We start from the raw sequence: 13,019 nt of genomic DNA, 5'->3' as shown, positions 1-13,019 counted from the left end.
GTGTCTGGTTGCTTGGCGGTGCACTGGTCCCCAGATGGTCCCTTGGGTGGTGACAAGCTTTATTTACACTGTGGACAGATGCCGGAACGGCGGGGTGGGCCTGCGTCAGCTGAAGAAGTAGGTGGAGTGCTTCACCTGCTCCAGGTCGAAGGCCCCTGCAGAGGGAGGGGAATGAGGCCCCGGCGGTGCCGAGGCACCGCCCCCGGGCCCGCCCCCACGGCGCCCCACGTACCTGTCTTGGGCACAGACAGCAGCGTCTCCAGCAGCTTGGTGGTCAGGACGCGCTGGGAGAGACTCTGAGGCCTGGTGCTGGGGACAGGGTGGGGTGAGGCTGGACAGCCCTGGGGGTGAGGGGGCTCAAGGGGCGGGGGCTCACCTGGGGCTGGAGCAGAAGCGCTTCACCAGGAACTGGGACAGGTCCTGAAGGATGGGCTGGCTGTGCAGCCTGACGAACTGCTCCCTGCACACCTGTGGGGCCAGGCGTCAGAGGGTCCCGCACCAACATGGAGGGTGAGGTTCCAGGGCCTGGGCCCCATCCTCTCTGGGGGTGGGGACACACATGGGGACTAGAACGGGGCACACCTGATTCATGACGGGGACATCAGCTGCGTGGGTCCAGAAGCAGTCGTGGACGGAGACGAAGGTCAGTCCCTTCCTGCACAGTGCAGAGGGCTCCTGGGGAGGGTGCCCAGCAGGGCCGGGCCAGGCCAGAGCCCAGTCCTGCCACACACCATAGCCACCGCTCTCCTCCAGGGAAGCCTCTCCTCCTGACCCCACCATGGCCCTCCCCTGCAAGCCAGCCCAGCTACCCCTGCCATCCTCCAGGTGTGGAGATGCTTCTCAGAAAGATGCGTTTCCCCACATGGCCCATCCTCAGTCCCTCGGGGTGGCTGACACCACCAGAGGCCTGTCCCCCGGGACTGGGCATGCCCCATGCATGGTGCACACAGTCACCTGAGTAGAGACACAGTCTACGTAGCCCCTTATGTCAGAGGCCCTGTAGCACGACTGTCCACACCTGCTCCTGGGCCTCTGCCTGCCTCCCGCGTGGCCCACGGTCCCCCTCGCCACATCCCAGACGTGCACCCCACTGCCCCACAGGCTGTCCCAGTATGGCCACTGTGCCCACCTGTAGCAGTGCAGCGCGGTCAGCATCATGTGCGTGGAGTCCAGAGAGTGGATGAAGTTGGGTGGGAAGCCATTCTTCTGCTTAAGTGTGTTGGGCTTCCTGGAGGACAGGGGAGTGGATGGGGTCAGGGGCCAGACCCTGGCCAGAGCCCACCCGGGCACCGCCATCCCCCCCCGCACCCTCCTGCTCCCTCTCACTGGCTGGTGTCCCGACTGCTGCTGCAGGTGATGCTCTGGAGCCCACCTTTGACCTGCAGGGGAGGGGCTGTGAGTACTGTCCAAGTCCAGGCCGGGCTGGAGTGGGCAGGGAGGCGGCAGTCCACCTACCAGGAACTTGGAGTCATGGTGATAGGGCTGGATGACAGGGATGCCCAAGGGTGTGACCCACTCCACTGCCCAGCCCGCCTGGGAGATGAGGCGGGCACTCTCGGTCAGCCAGCGCTGCGGGACACAGGCACTCAGATAGGGCCAGTGCACCTCCTCAGGGATGTGCGCTGGCCAGGGGGGGCGCGGGGACACACCTGGATGGCCCGAGTGCTTGAGAACATCTCCTGCAGGCTACTGAACACTTGCCGCACCAGGTAGTGGGAGGCGTCCCACACGAACTCCTGGGGGCAAAGCGGGCTGTGGTCACCTTGCCTCACCCCTCAGATGGGGAGACCCGGGGGGCAGAGGAAAGCAAGGCCTCTGGCTCCTGGGTCCGGGTGAGGAGGGCCCGTCCACAGGCAGCCTGCATACCTGGGGGAAGTTGTCCAGCTCCCGGAGGCGCTTCTCAATCTGCAGGCGCCCACCATAGCGGGTGACCCCGTATACCACTGTCATCACCGTCTGCTTCACTACTTTGCGGCTGATGAAGCCCTCGAGAACCTGGGCCACCCGCACACCCCGGGCAGCATCCTGCCTGCGGAACACCTCCACCTGGGCCAGCAGGGACAGATAAGCACCACTCAGGCAGCCCACGAACTGTGGGGCCCCAACACCCCCGAGAGCCCCAGAGTCCAGCCTCAACCCCCGCAGTGGCCTGCCCGGCCCAGGTGCTCACAGGTCAGTGACCTGCCGCACCCAAGATCCTGGGTGGGGCAGTGCCAGGGGCCTAGGCACCTACCTGTGCAGCCACCCCACTGTACACATCCTGTGGCAGGTCTGAGGGCAACAGGTTGACAGAGGCGGCACCCACGCTGTCGCGGCCCAAGGCGGCGTAATGCTGCAGACCATTACAGGAGCCATCCTGCAGGGGGCGTCCGTGAGCTGAGACCCCAGCAACACATGCAGGTCCCCCAGAGAGCACAGCTCATGGTGTGACCTCAGTGTCCCAGCACCGAGACAGTCATCACCCCCTTCACACTAGGGAGGAGACTGAGGCACAGAGGTGGCGTTAAGCTGGCCATTCCCTAGAGCCACTTCTACAGCTGGGGAGCAAAAGGATGGGTGACCCCTCCTGGGGAGGGAGGGACACAGTGCTGAAGCTACACACCAAGGCCAGCTTGGCCCCGGGGCACCTTGCTCACAAACCTCACTCTGCCAGGCCAGGGAGGAGCACCCTGAACTAGGCCCCGGCCGCGTGCACCCCAGTGCAGGGTCTGCGGGGGGCGGGGGGGCCCAGCATCACTCACCTGGTGCACGGGCAGGTGGGAGATGTAGGCAGCGGGGTCTGGGGCCCGCACAGCCTGCGCCACTTCCATGCAGCAGGCCAGGGTCTGCCAGGGCTCCTCAGACTCCATCCACCACTTCCTACCCTGCAGGGGACAGAGGAGGAGGAGGTCAGGCCAGACTCAGGTCAGACCCAGGATGGGCAGGTTTGGGCTAGGGAAGGAGGACAGCGAGGAGGCTGTGGTGGTGCTGGGCAACCCCTCACCGTCATGGGCTGGTCGGCAGAGTCCAGTATGTGATCCATCATCTTGTCAGCGAAGGCCAGGCGGGCCTGTAGTGAGTCCCGCTTCCGGAGCCCCGTGAGGTTGACCAGGTGGATCTTCAGCCAGGTGAGGCCATGAGGGCCCAGTGGGCGGCCCTCAGCAAACTCCAGCAGGGCCCGCGCCAGGTCACTGCCCAGGTGGTTGAAATGGGGCGGGCAGGGGTAGGTGCGGCCCCGGAAGTCCATGTTGTGGGGCAGCCAAAAGATGCGGTGCCGCAGGTGCTGAGCCAGCGAGAGGCGGTAGAGCGCGTCCACACGCAGGCTATGCATCTCGCGGGCCACCTTCAGGCAGCCGGCCAGCTCCCGTCGCAGCTCTGCCTTGTGGGCAGGGGATGCACCAGGGGGTAGGTGGCCTTCCCGAGGCCGGGGTGCTTCTGAGGGTGGTGGCGGCACACCCAGGCGGGAGCAGCCCTTGTCCCTAAAGAGCTCTAGCACCAGGTCCAGCACACGCCCGTTGACGCGCCAGGCACAATTGCCCAGCTGGGTGAGGGTGTCCAGTGCTCCGTGCAGATTGGTGGGTGGGCAGCGCTCAAGCAGGCGCTGGTGCTGTGTAGTGCCCTCCACTGCTCGCATCAGCTTGGTAGGACTCAAAAGGAAGGCGCCAGTGTGCGGCGAGGTCCAGGGCAGTGGGGGGCACAGCATGGGCACATCCACTGTCTCGAAGGTCAGCGTGGGCTCCGCTGCGGCCACCAGAAGCTGTGTGAAGGCTGGGTGTGGCTTCAGGATGCCAATCTGGGCAAAGAAGCAGGTAGTCAGGGCTGGTCCTCAGTGTCACAAATGTCACTTTCCTGCTGTTGACCCAGACCCAACTGAGGGGCCTCTCCTGGTCAGCTGCTGCTGGCTCAGCCTGCTGCCAAGGCTGATCTGACATCTGTGAGCAGGTCCTGCAAGCCAGATGCCCCGTTGCCTTGGAGGCTTCTGCACGGCACACAGCGCTACTGACCCTAGCCAGGTCCCCAACCCTGCAGCTGTCCCCAGGACCCCGGCCTGCACCGCCCAGGCTGCTCCCTCTGGCTCCACCTCCTCAGGCAGAGGCAGGTGCAGGTCTTCGGGGCCCCGGGGCCCCACCCACCTGGCGGTAGCTGCGAAAGGAGTAGACGTGGTACAGCACAGGGATGGGCCTACAGGAGCCCTGGGGCACGGCGAGGCCGAGGGGCATGTGGACGGCCTGCACCAGCACCTCGGCCAGCTGCTTGCCCAGCTGCATAAGCACAGGCAAGGGCCAAGGTTGCTGTGGTGGGGCCTCGGGCGGCCCCAGCGACTCCCAGTACTGCCGAGGTAGGCAGGGCGTGGCCACCTGTGGGGTTAGGGAGAGCTGGGCTGGAGGGTCGGGCCTCACAGGGCCCTGGCCTGTCCAGCTGGTGGGAGGGGCTCATCCCCATTTCATGGATGGAAAAATGGATCTGGGGCAGCATGCTCAGGGCTGGCCCGCAGGGACTCACCTGGGTGTCGCAGGCCAGCAGGTGCAGGTACTGTGAGTACCGCCGCTCCAGCGCCTGCACCTGGTTGTTGAGGCGCTTCTGCTGCACCATGTGCCTGTTGAAGGCCCGCAGGCCCAGGTCCTTGGCCACCACCACAAGCGACTCGCCCTGGGCAGGCAGGGCGTAGAGGGCCTGGGGGAGGCAGCTGTGAGCCCACGCCCTCCCCAGCGACCCCCGCCCCAGAGCAGTGCCCACCTGTAGGGGAGGTGGCTGTGAGCCCATGCTGCCCCCCCAGCGACCCCACCTGCAGCAGCATCCGCACCAGCTCCCGCTCGCTGAGCAGACACAGGAAAGGGAAGAGCGAGGGGCGGCCCTCATGCGCCTGGTGGGCCAGACTGGCCTTGGTCTCCTGCAGCACCCGGCGCAGAGCAGCCTCCCACTGTGCACGCAGGGTCTTCAAGGTCTTCCGCTGCAGGGGGACGGCACAATCATCACCACCGCAGGGGCCAGCAGGACCCTGAGCTCGGCTGGCTCGGGACAGCCTCTCTCACCCTGGCTGCGCAGGCAGGGGGGGTTTCAATAGAGGAGGCCAAGAGGGGAGCCTCCCTGGACTCTGCCCAGCAGCCGAGGCCCAGGCCCAACCCACACCCCTCACCACAGGGTAGGCAGGGGTCAGAGCACACAGGCCCAAGCACCCTTACTGCCTGCAGCATCTCCTTGGTCAGTGATGGGGCCTTCTCCACAGACTGGACGTAGACACTGGTGGTCAGCTCCACATGGAGCTGCTGCTGGAAGAGGTCCTTCAGGGTCTGCAGGGGTAGGTGAAGCTTCGGGTAGGACACAGGGCCATCCTGCAGAGCACAGACAGCATGAGGGCCAGGCCCCTGCCGGGCCAGCAACCAACGCCCTGCCTTGCCTTTCCAGGAGTCCCTCGCCTGGCACAGTCCCAGCTAGAAGGTCCTGCAAACCGCCTGTCACCAAGAGCAGGGCCGAAGCCAGGGAAGCAGCTCACTGCAGCCCCAGCTGAACCGAGTCTACAAGCCTGGAGCTGTGTGGACGCGTGACCACCCCAAAATAGCTGCATTTAGAGCAGTGACTAAGACCCAGAGCCCCAGGAAGCCAAAGCACATCCACAGACGTGTGCAGTCACGAGGAAGGGTCCACAGCAGCCAAGACGTGGATGAACTGACACAGTCCCTCCCCGAGTGTCTTTGGCCAGGGCAGGAGAGAGGTGACACAGCTGCAGTGGATGGAGCTAGGACCTGGTGCTCGGTGAGAACCAGACAAACAAGGCCACAGTGTGTGACCTAGTGACATGAGAGTCCAGGACAGCAGAGTCCAGAGACAGGATGGACTTGTGGGGACAGGTTTCCTTTAGGGGTGACAGATGTTCTGAACATTCTGTCTCTTCTAGACAGAGGTGGTGGCTGCATGAGCGAACGCAGAACACCAGCTGAATCCCCCTAAGGGTGCACGCGTGGCAGACGCGGCAGACCTCAACGAAGGCACACCCGGCACACTTACATGGAGACTCCACACAGCCCTCCTCCTCTCTGGGCATGAGTGAGGCCTGACTAGGTTTTTAAATGCCCATTGAAATGGCTGGCATTTCCTGACCTATAGGGGTAGGTGCAGCTTCCGATACCCAGTGACCTCCCTGCCCCCTGCTTCTAATGGTGTGTCCTCCCCCACACCTTCTACCTGCCACCCTCAAGGTCAAGGTCCCCTGAGCCCTGCCAGGCCAGGTCCCTCCAAGCTCCGGTTCTTTCAACCTCCATGGAGCAGAGGGATGGAGCTAGAGTGACAGCCAGGCAGCCCCCAGAGGCAGGTGGTGGTGGGTGCCAAAACAGGGCTGATATCAAGAGGACTGAGGCTACCCCAGTACCCTGGGTCCGCGTCCACTCACATGTGGCCTGCTGCTAGCTGTCAGGCCCAAGCCCTGGGCTCACCTTGGTGTAAACACCCTTGAGCAGCGTAGAGGTGTTGACCTGGGGTGGGGGCTGTGGCGGGGGGCTAACTGTGGGCTCAGCCTTGGCCACAGCCTTCAGGACCACGTCCCGCTCCTCCTTGGACAGAGACACCTCTGTAAAGAGCTGCTGCAGCTGCAGCCCATCCCGGGCCATCTGTTCCAGACACCTGGGGGTGAGACACAGCGGGCAGCTAACCCACACGGGGCAGCCAAGCCCCACATCCCCGGAGCCCAGAGGGCCCCTTGCAGCCACTGCCCAGTCTCCCAGGAGGCCTCTGCGCCCCACCAACACCTACCTACCTTTTGATTGTGTTGGTATCTTGGTCCAGCCGCCCCATGCACTGGAGGGCAGCCGCATAGGACAGGAGGTCTGGGGTGAGGCCAGCATCTTTCACCATGAAGAACACATAAACCAGCTCCTTGAATGAGCCCTGGGCACACCAAGCGGGGGTGAGGGCCCGGGATGCCTACCCTCCCCGACCCTCGGCTTCCTGGAGACCCCTCCTCTGTGGCCAATGACTAAGGAGAGGGCTGCACCACCAGACCCAGTGACCAGCTGGATGGACAGATGGGTGCAGCCCTCACTGCTGTGCCTGGGCTCGAGGTGCAGGATGGCCAGAAGTCGCAGCCAGCTGGGAGGACCACAGGGGAGTCGGTGTCCCCGGGGAGCTGAGGGTTCACCGAGTTTTCCAATGTTTGAAGTTGAAGGGTGTAAACGAACTGATTTCAGGGCTGCTGAACACTGGCCCCTTCTCAGGCCAGCCTTGGTCTTTCCAAAGGACTAACGTCTGGCTCTGCTGATGCTCTCTCTCCTCCACGCCACCTACTTCTGTCCCCACCTTTGTCACTGCCTTGGTCCTCCTGCTCTGGGTCTGGCGGCAGCTGCTGCTTCTCACTTGCTAAGGTGGAAGGCCGTGCTACCCACTGACCTGTGGCCCTGCGGCTTCCCTGGGGCACTGCCTCAGCAGCCCACAGACACACAGGCACTTCTGTCCGTCCCGGGAGTGTTCCAGTTTCTCTTAACGCTCCCTGATGCTCTGCCTACCTAGGAATGCCACTCAGACCCTTCCAGAGGGGAACAAGTCCCCAGCGGCTTCCCATTTTACCAGGTGCTGCTGCTCTGACCTGCAGGTGGTCATCAGAAGGACCAAGCTGGGCTGCCCAAGGTGGCAGTCCCCAGCCACACACAGTCATCTGGTCATCTGATTTAAATGTCAACGCCCAGCTCTTCAGTAATACAGGCCATGTTCTGAGGACTCAGCGACCTAGTGTGTCCTGGTGACAGACCAGGGACACCCCAACACTGCGGAAGGCCTCAGTGGTGCTGGTCCAGATGGGTCTATTCTGCCCTTTTTTCTTTGTTTCTTTTGAGAGGGTCTCACTGTGCTGCCCCAGCCTGTCTTAACTCCTGGCCCAGGCCACCCGCCTTGCCCTCCCAGGCAGCAGGACCACGGCCCAGGTCCCGGCACCTGGCTTGTACCACTTTCAATGTGGAATCACACCTCATGGAATTTCAAGTGTCTTCTCACCCCCGCCCTCAACACACACTCGGGAGTGTGCAGCCCAGAGCAGACCCCACCTCAAGAGTCTGGGGAGGCTGGTAAGTGCGGTGCCGTCCCTGGTGGCCACCCAGCAGCAGCAATTACTAGGGAGCACGGGAAACACAAAGTACTCGGCACACATCACTGCTGCCCCGGACACCCACGTTCACCCAGAACCTGGCAAGGAGGGCTAACTGGAACTAAGACACCGGCAAGTAAACCACTTAAGACGAGGAGGCTGTCCTGCACAAAGGGACCTAACTTAGGAAAGGGCACACAGGATGTGACGCCACGGATGCCAGCCACTGACAGAGGGGCAGACCCCTGGAGGCAGCACAGCCTTGTGCACCCCTGATCTCACTTCTGGGCTCCAGGACTGGGAGAGATGGATCCCTTTTGTTCTAAGCCACCAAGTTTGTGAGACTTCGTTACAGGAGTCCCATGGCGCGCGCCCAAGGGCTGATGATAAGAACGCCTGCTTAAAGGGGCTCCTCGAGGTACCAAAGAACTCGTGACTCCGAAGGGGAACAGCAGCCACATGCTCAGCATACTGCGCAGCCAAGCGCCCACACCTAGGCACGCCGGCCTGGGGACCACGGCGCTCACCAGGGCTTCCAGAGGCTACTCTCAACGTGTCATAAGGCACACACCAGATTCCCTGGCAGGTCTGCCTTGACAGGCGCACAGCTCTTCTTGAAGACAACCCATTTCCTCCCTCCCCTCAGAGTCAAGACCGGCTCTACCACCATCTCCCTTGGACAACAGCTTCCGCAGCGGGACAAGGCAGGGACCGACCCCTGAAAAGGTCTGTGGCAACACTCCCCAGCAACAGCCAAAGCCACCACGGGGCTGAGAACTACTGTGAGAAGGACAAGAAGATGGGGAGCAGCAGAGCCTCTCCCAGAAGGCCACCAGCCACAGCACCTACGCTGACGAGGCCTCACCGTGCCACCCAGCCTCACACCCAGCCAGAGCGGGCACCAGGCACCACCCAGAGACCGGCTCTGTGGCCCACCCCCAGGCCCAGGCAGACCCGCCAGAGCACACTGGGCACAGAAGCCTCCCTCTCTGTGCTCAGTCACTTTCAGGGCCTCTGCGGAGACCCTGTACTCTGTGTTTGAAAGGCCCAAGTCAGTGTACCAGGCAAGCACTCGAACTTGGGAGCTAAAAGCCAAAGATGGGAATCCAAAGGAGGTCATTCCCCACTTTGGACCTAAGTTTCCATCCTGATTAGTGGGGTCCCCTGGGAAGCCCTTGTCCCCCTGTACAGGGACCCCCTCACCTTGCGTGCCCAGCCAAGCATGACGGTGTTGTACATGGGGAGTGTGAGCAGCTTCTGCATCCGGGGCCTGCTGTGGTGACTGACCAACACGTGGTGGGCGAGGGGCAGGTGGCCACTGACCAGACAGCACTCCAAGAACGCCAGGAGCTTCTGTTGCTGGCCGGAGAGCTGTGCCTCTCCCTCCTTGTCCAACGGGGCCTGCTTCCTGTGGAGGAGTTTCTGAGGGGCTTCCTGCAGCACCTGGGCCAGCTGTTCCTCCCAGGGGCTCTCCTGTGCCTTGTGCTGCAGGAAGCTGGACAGCTGCCCACTCATGAGCCGGGGCTCCACACGCAGTGGACGGGGTTGCAGCTTGTTGACCAGCTGCTGGGCATGCGCCTGCAGTTTCACCTGCAGCCGCTGCTTGCGCTTCTGCATGGTCCTCTGCTCCTTATTCAGCTTTTCGGCCCAGCGGCCGCAGGGCTGCACCTGTACCTTCCTGGGTGGCTGGCATTCACCTTTTGAGAGTTGAGCCACCTCCACTCTCTTCACTGATACCTCCGACACGCTCTCAGCCTGCAGCTGCCTCACCCGAGCCTCCAACACTATGGGGCAGAGAGGACCGCCATTTAGTGCCCAGCTCACCATATCCTTACAGGACTGCAACGGGCAGGGCACCCGCGGCCTCCATTCTGGGGGTATGCTCAACTGTCCAGCTTCCCTGGCTGCCACCCACATCACCTCTCCCCAGAACCTCCCAAACTCTGCCCGGAACACAGTGGCCTTGACCCTGAACTGCCCAGCCCACCATGCCCACTGCCTGGCGACCACAGCCTTCTGTGCTTCCTGCCTCGTGCACTCAATTCCCCGCATCTGTGCTGGCCCTAACCATACGGTTCCTCTGAACATGGATAGCCAACACTGAGCCACTGCTCCCAGGGAGGACACAGGCCAAGTTCCTCTGGCCACATTTCTATTACCTGACCACCCATAACTCTGCTCTACAGATTTGTTTAGAGAGACCTCACTTCTCTAACTCATGGACTGCCCATCACAGCTCTGTGCCCAGGACCACTCTAAACAGCAAGACCACCACCAAAAAGAGCACACACAACAGGGCACCAAACATACCACAAAAAGGCCTCGTTTTCAGTGTGGGCTGAAATAAGGCAGGCCATTACGTCCCCCACCTCAGCTAGGGGTGGGCACACTACATAACCTGCCTCTTGTGACCCTGGACTGGTTTGGGGTTACCAATGAGTTTATAAGTGGGTGGATCCATTTGTAAAGACAGAATCCTGAAATATCAAGGACCAACCAGGTCTGTCCCTGGAGATGGCGGGATGTGGGTGCACACGCCTCTTAAAGCAGCAGCTGGGCTGAGAATGGGAGGTAAGAGGCACTGGAATAGGAAAACAGCAGATGAAAAAGCCCTGGGGCACGAGTATGGCCTCAGCAGGAGGTGGGTCCATGGGCCATAGTGTGGGGTTGATCCCCAGTGAAGGGTATATGATGTGCTTTAAATGTCTAGAACCTTCTTCTGGTTAGACGATGGGTCTGACCCCCAGTTTAAAATAACTAGGCAGGTAGCTGGACATGGTAATGCACACCTGCAATCCGAGTGGCTTGGGAGGCTGAGACAGAAGGATCACAAGTTCAAAGCCAGCCTCAGCAACTGAGATCATGTCTCAAAATGAAAAATAAAATGGGCTAGGGATGTGGCTCAGTGGTTAAGCACCCCTGGGTTCAACCCCCAGATCCAAAAAATGAAAATAAAATAAAGTAACTAGACAGCTAAGAGAGGAAGGGTTGCTGTTCCACATGGAGGGTCACAGCACCGTCCTTACGTTTGCAAGCTAGACTATTCTGCAATGACGAAGTTCTTTTCACAGGCTCCCTTCCCCTCCTGCTACCTGCAGGACGTGGATGGAAGGTGGACCAGAACAGAACAGAAGGGCAGTGGCCTGGGCACCCTGCCAGATGCATCCCATCACCCAACCCCAAAAAGCCAACATGGCAGCCCAGGGTTCCTGTCCCAGCTTGCACTAAGCCATGTGTGGCGCTAGGCACCTCCCCAGGTGATCTGTGGCTTAAACTGTCCCCCTGGAAGTGGGAGCCCCTGGTGAGATTCTGGGGTGCTCCCAGAGCTGGCTCAGCACAGACTGAGGCCTGGCAGGCCATGTGGGGGGCTCTGCTGAACCAGCACCACCCATAATGTGGGCACTGACTCCGCTGGCCCTGGGGACCAGTTACCCCAGCATACAGCATGAGCCTTGGGGGCTGCTCTGCATACTGTGGAGCCTGTTTCCTCTTTGGGGGGTCACTGTGAGCCAGGGGACACCCCAGGAGAGTGGCCAACAGGGGGTTCTATGAGGAAGGGATTTCAGCCCCCATGCCAGGGTCCCAGCTCACCCTCCAACAGTTCTACATGGCCCCAGTCTTTCCTGCGATCCTGCTCACAGGGGCTGGCTGATGAGCTCCTTCTGGGGCCCCAGAAGCCATCGAGGGTCCCTGGGGAGAGAGGAGGGAGGTTGAAGGGTCCCAGGAATCTCAATGGACAGAAACCACAGAATCAAAGGGTAAAAGGGTGCCAAGCGCAGTTGTAAACCAAGCAGCTTGGAAGGTTGAGGCAGGAGGATCGTGAGCTCAAAGCCAGCCTCAGCAACTTAGCAAGGCCCTAAGCAATTTAACAAGACCCTGTCTTTAAATATTTAAAAAAGGACTGGGGAAACTGGGCGCGGTGCACGCCTGTAATCCCAGCAGCTGGGGAGGCTGAGGCAGGAGGATCGCGGGGTTCAAAGCCAGCCTCAGCAATGGCGAGGTGCTAAGCAACTCAGTGACCCTGTCTCTAAGTAAAATACAAAATAGGGCTGGGGTGTGGCTGGGTGGTGGAGTGCCCGAGTAGTTACGCGCTGCTGGGTTCAATCCTCGGCACGGACCGACCGACCGTTTGTAAACTCGGTGCAGACAGTCCACAAGCCTCGGCCTGGAAGGACACCGGGCCAAAGGTGGGAGGGAACCACACACAAAGCTGGGGCGCGGATCCAGAACACGGAATTCTGAACTAAAGGTACCGAGAGTTCCAGGATCAAAAGCCCCGAGCCCTAACCGGGGTCAGAGGTCAAAGTGCCTGTGGCCTCCGCTCGGTAGGCGAGGCCGAGGGAAATGGTCGAGTCCGGGGCTTCCACGGGCCTCCGCGGGGGAAAGGTGAAGGGGGTGGGTCAGCGGCCCGCGGCCAGTCAAAGGTCACCGCCGCGCAGCAGAAGAGGGCCATCGCAGCGGGCTTCCAGGCGTCTCCTGCTTTACCTTCCTCGGCCGATGCTCGGGGGCGGCTCGACGACCGCCGCAGCGCCCTGCCAACCCCAACCGCGCCGCGGCCCCAACTCAGCGCCGACATGCCGCCCTCCGCCACCACGCGCCTCCCGCCGCCCGCCGGAAGTTGTAGTCCCGTGACGACGGCGGCTGAGAAGGGTCTCCAATCGGAAATGCGCATCCGGAACCACAAGTCCCAGGGTGCAGCGGAGTCGGAAAGAAGAGAGCATGCGCCAGAGTAGCCCCCTGATTGGATATCCTTGCTCCAGAGAAGCCCTCTGATTGGATCTCCTGCTGCGCTCTGGGAGGGGCCAGCAGTCCTGGCAGTGGCCCCGCGTGTCTTAGGCGGTGTTTGAGGGAAAGGATCCTGGAGTTTTTTTATATTAGTTTTTTTTTTTATTTTGGGGGGTACCGGGGGTTGAACTTAGAGGCATTCCACCACTAAGTCACGTCCCCAGCCCTGTTTTGTATTTTATTT

General features: G+C 61.5%; 1 protein-coding gene across 2 annotated transcripts; it reads right to left on the bottom strand.

Moving 5' to 3' along the window:
- Positions 1-40: 40 nt before the first annotated feature.
- On the bottom strand, positions 41-12,657 carry Polrmt (RNA polymerase mitochondrial). Of its 2 annotated transcripts, XM_027952399.3 has the most exons (21): positions 12,536-12,657; positions 11,642-11,740; positions 9,254-9,834; positions 6,731-6,861; positions 6,411-6,597; positions 5,163-5,312; positions 4,766-4,930; positions 4,483-4,653; positions 4,113-4,337; positions 2,984-3,772; positions 2,742-2,864; positions 2,234-2,356; positions 1,867-2,046; positions 1,650-1,736; positions 1,456-1,569; positions 1,327-1,379; positions 1,130-1,228; positions 583-655; positions 377-468; positions 233-309; positions 41-155 (listed from the first exon to the last, which is right to left on the bottom strand). In XM_027952399.3, the coding sequence occupies exons 1-21, from the start codon at positions 12,624-12,626 to the stop codon at positions 106-108; spliced, it is 3,660 nt and encodes a 1,219-aa protein (XP_027808200.2). In that variant the 5' UTR covers positions 12,627-12,657; the 3' UTR covers positions 41-105. The 2 variants fall into 2 exon arrangements, with proteins under 2 accessions (XP_027808200.2, XP_027808201.2); XM_027952400.2 differs by lacking the exons at positions 41-155; positions 233-309; positions 583-655 and having other exon boundaries at positions 456-541.
- Between the last annotated feature and the right edge of the window lie 362 nt (positions 12,658-13,019).

The sequence above is a fragment of the Marmota flaviventris genome, chromosome 1, assembly GCF_047511675.1.
Source record: "Marmota flaviventris isolate mMarFla1 chromosome 1, mMarFla1.hap1, whole genome shotgun sequence".
NCBI classification, from domain to species: Eukaryota; Metazoa; Chordata; class Mammalia; order Rodentia; family Sciuridae; genus Marmota; species Marmota flaviventris.
The sequence above is the reverse complement of the archived record's forward strand: the minus strand, read 5'-3'. Positions and strand labels throughout refer to the sequence as shown.

What these genes read in the sequence shown, in the direction of transcription:
- Polrmt (XM_027952399.3), bottom strand. Translation starts at nt 12,626, where the DNA reads ATGTCGGCGCTGAGTTGGGGCCGCGGCGCGGTTGGGGTTGGCAGGGCG. An exon ending in TGGTGCGGATGCTGCTGCAG is followed by an intron (nt 4,654 to 4,765) that starts GTGGGGTCGCTG and finishes TGCCTCCCCCAG; the next exon opens with GCCCTCTACGCCCTGCCTGC. An exon ending in CAAGCACTCGGGCCATCCAG is followed by an intron (nt 1,570 to 1,649) that starts GTGTGTCCCCGC and finishes TGTGTCCCGCAG; the next exon opens with CGCTGGCTGACCGAGAGTGC.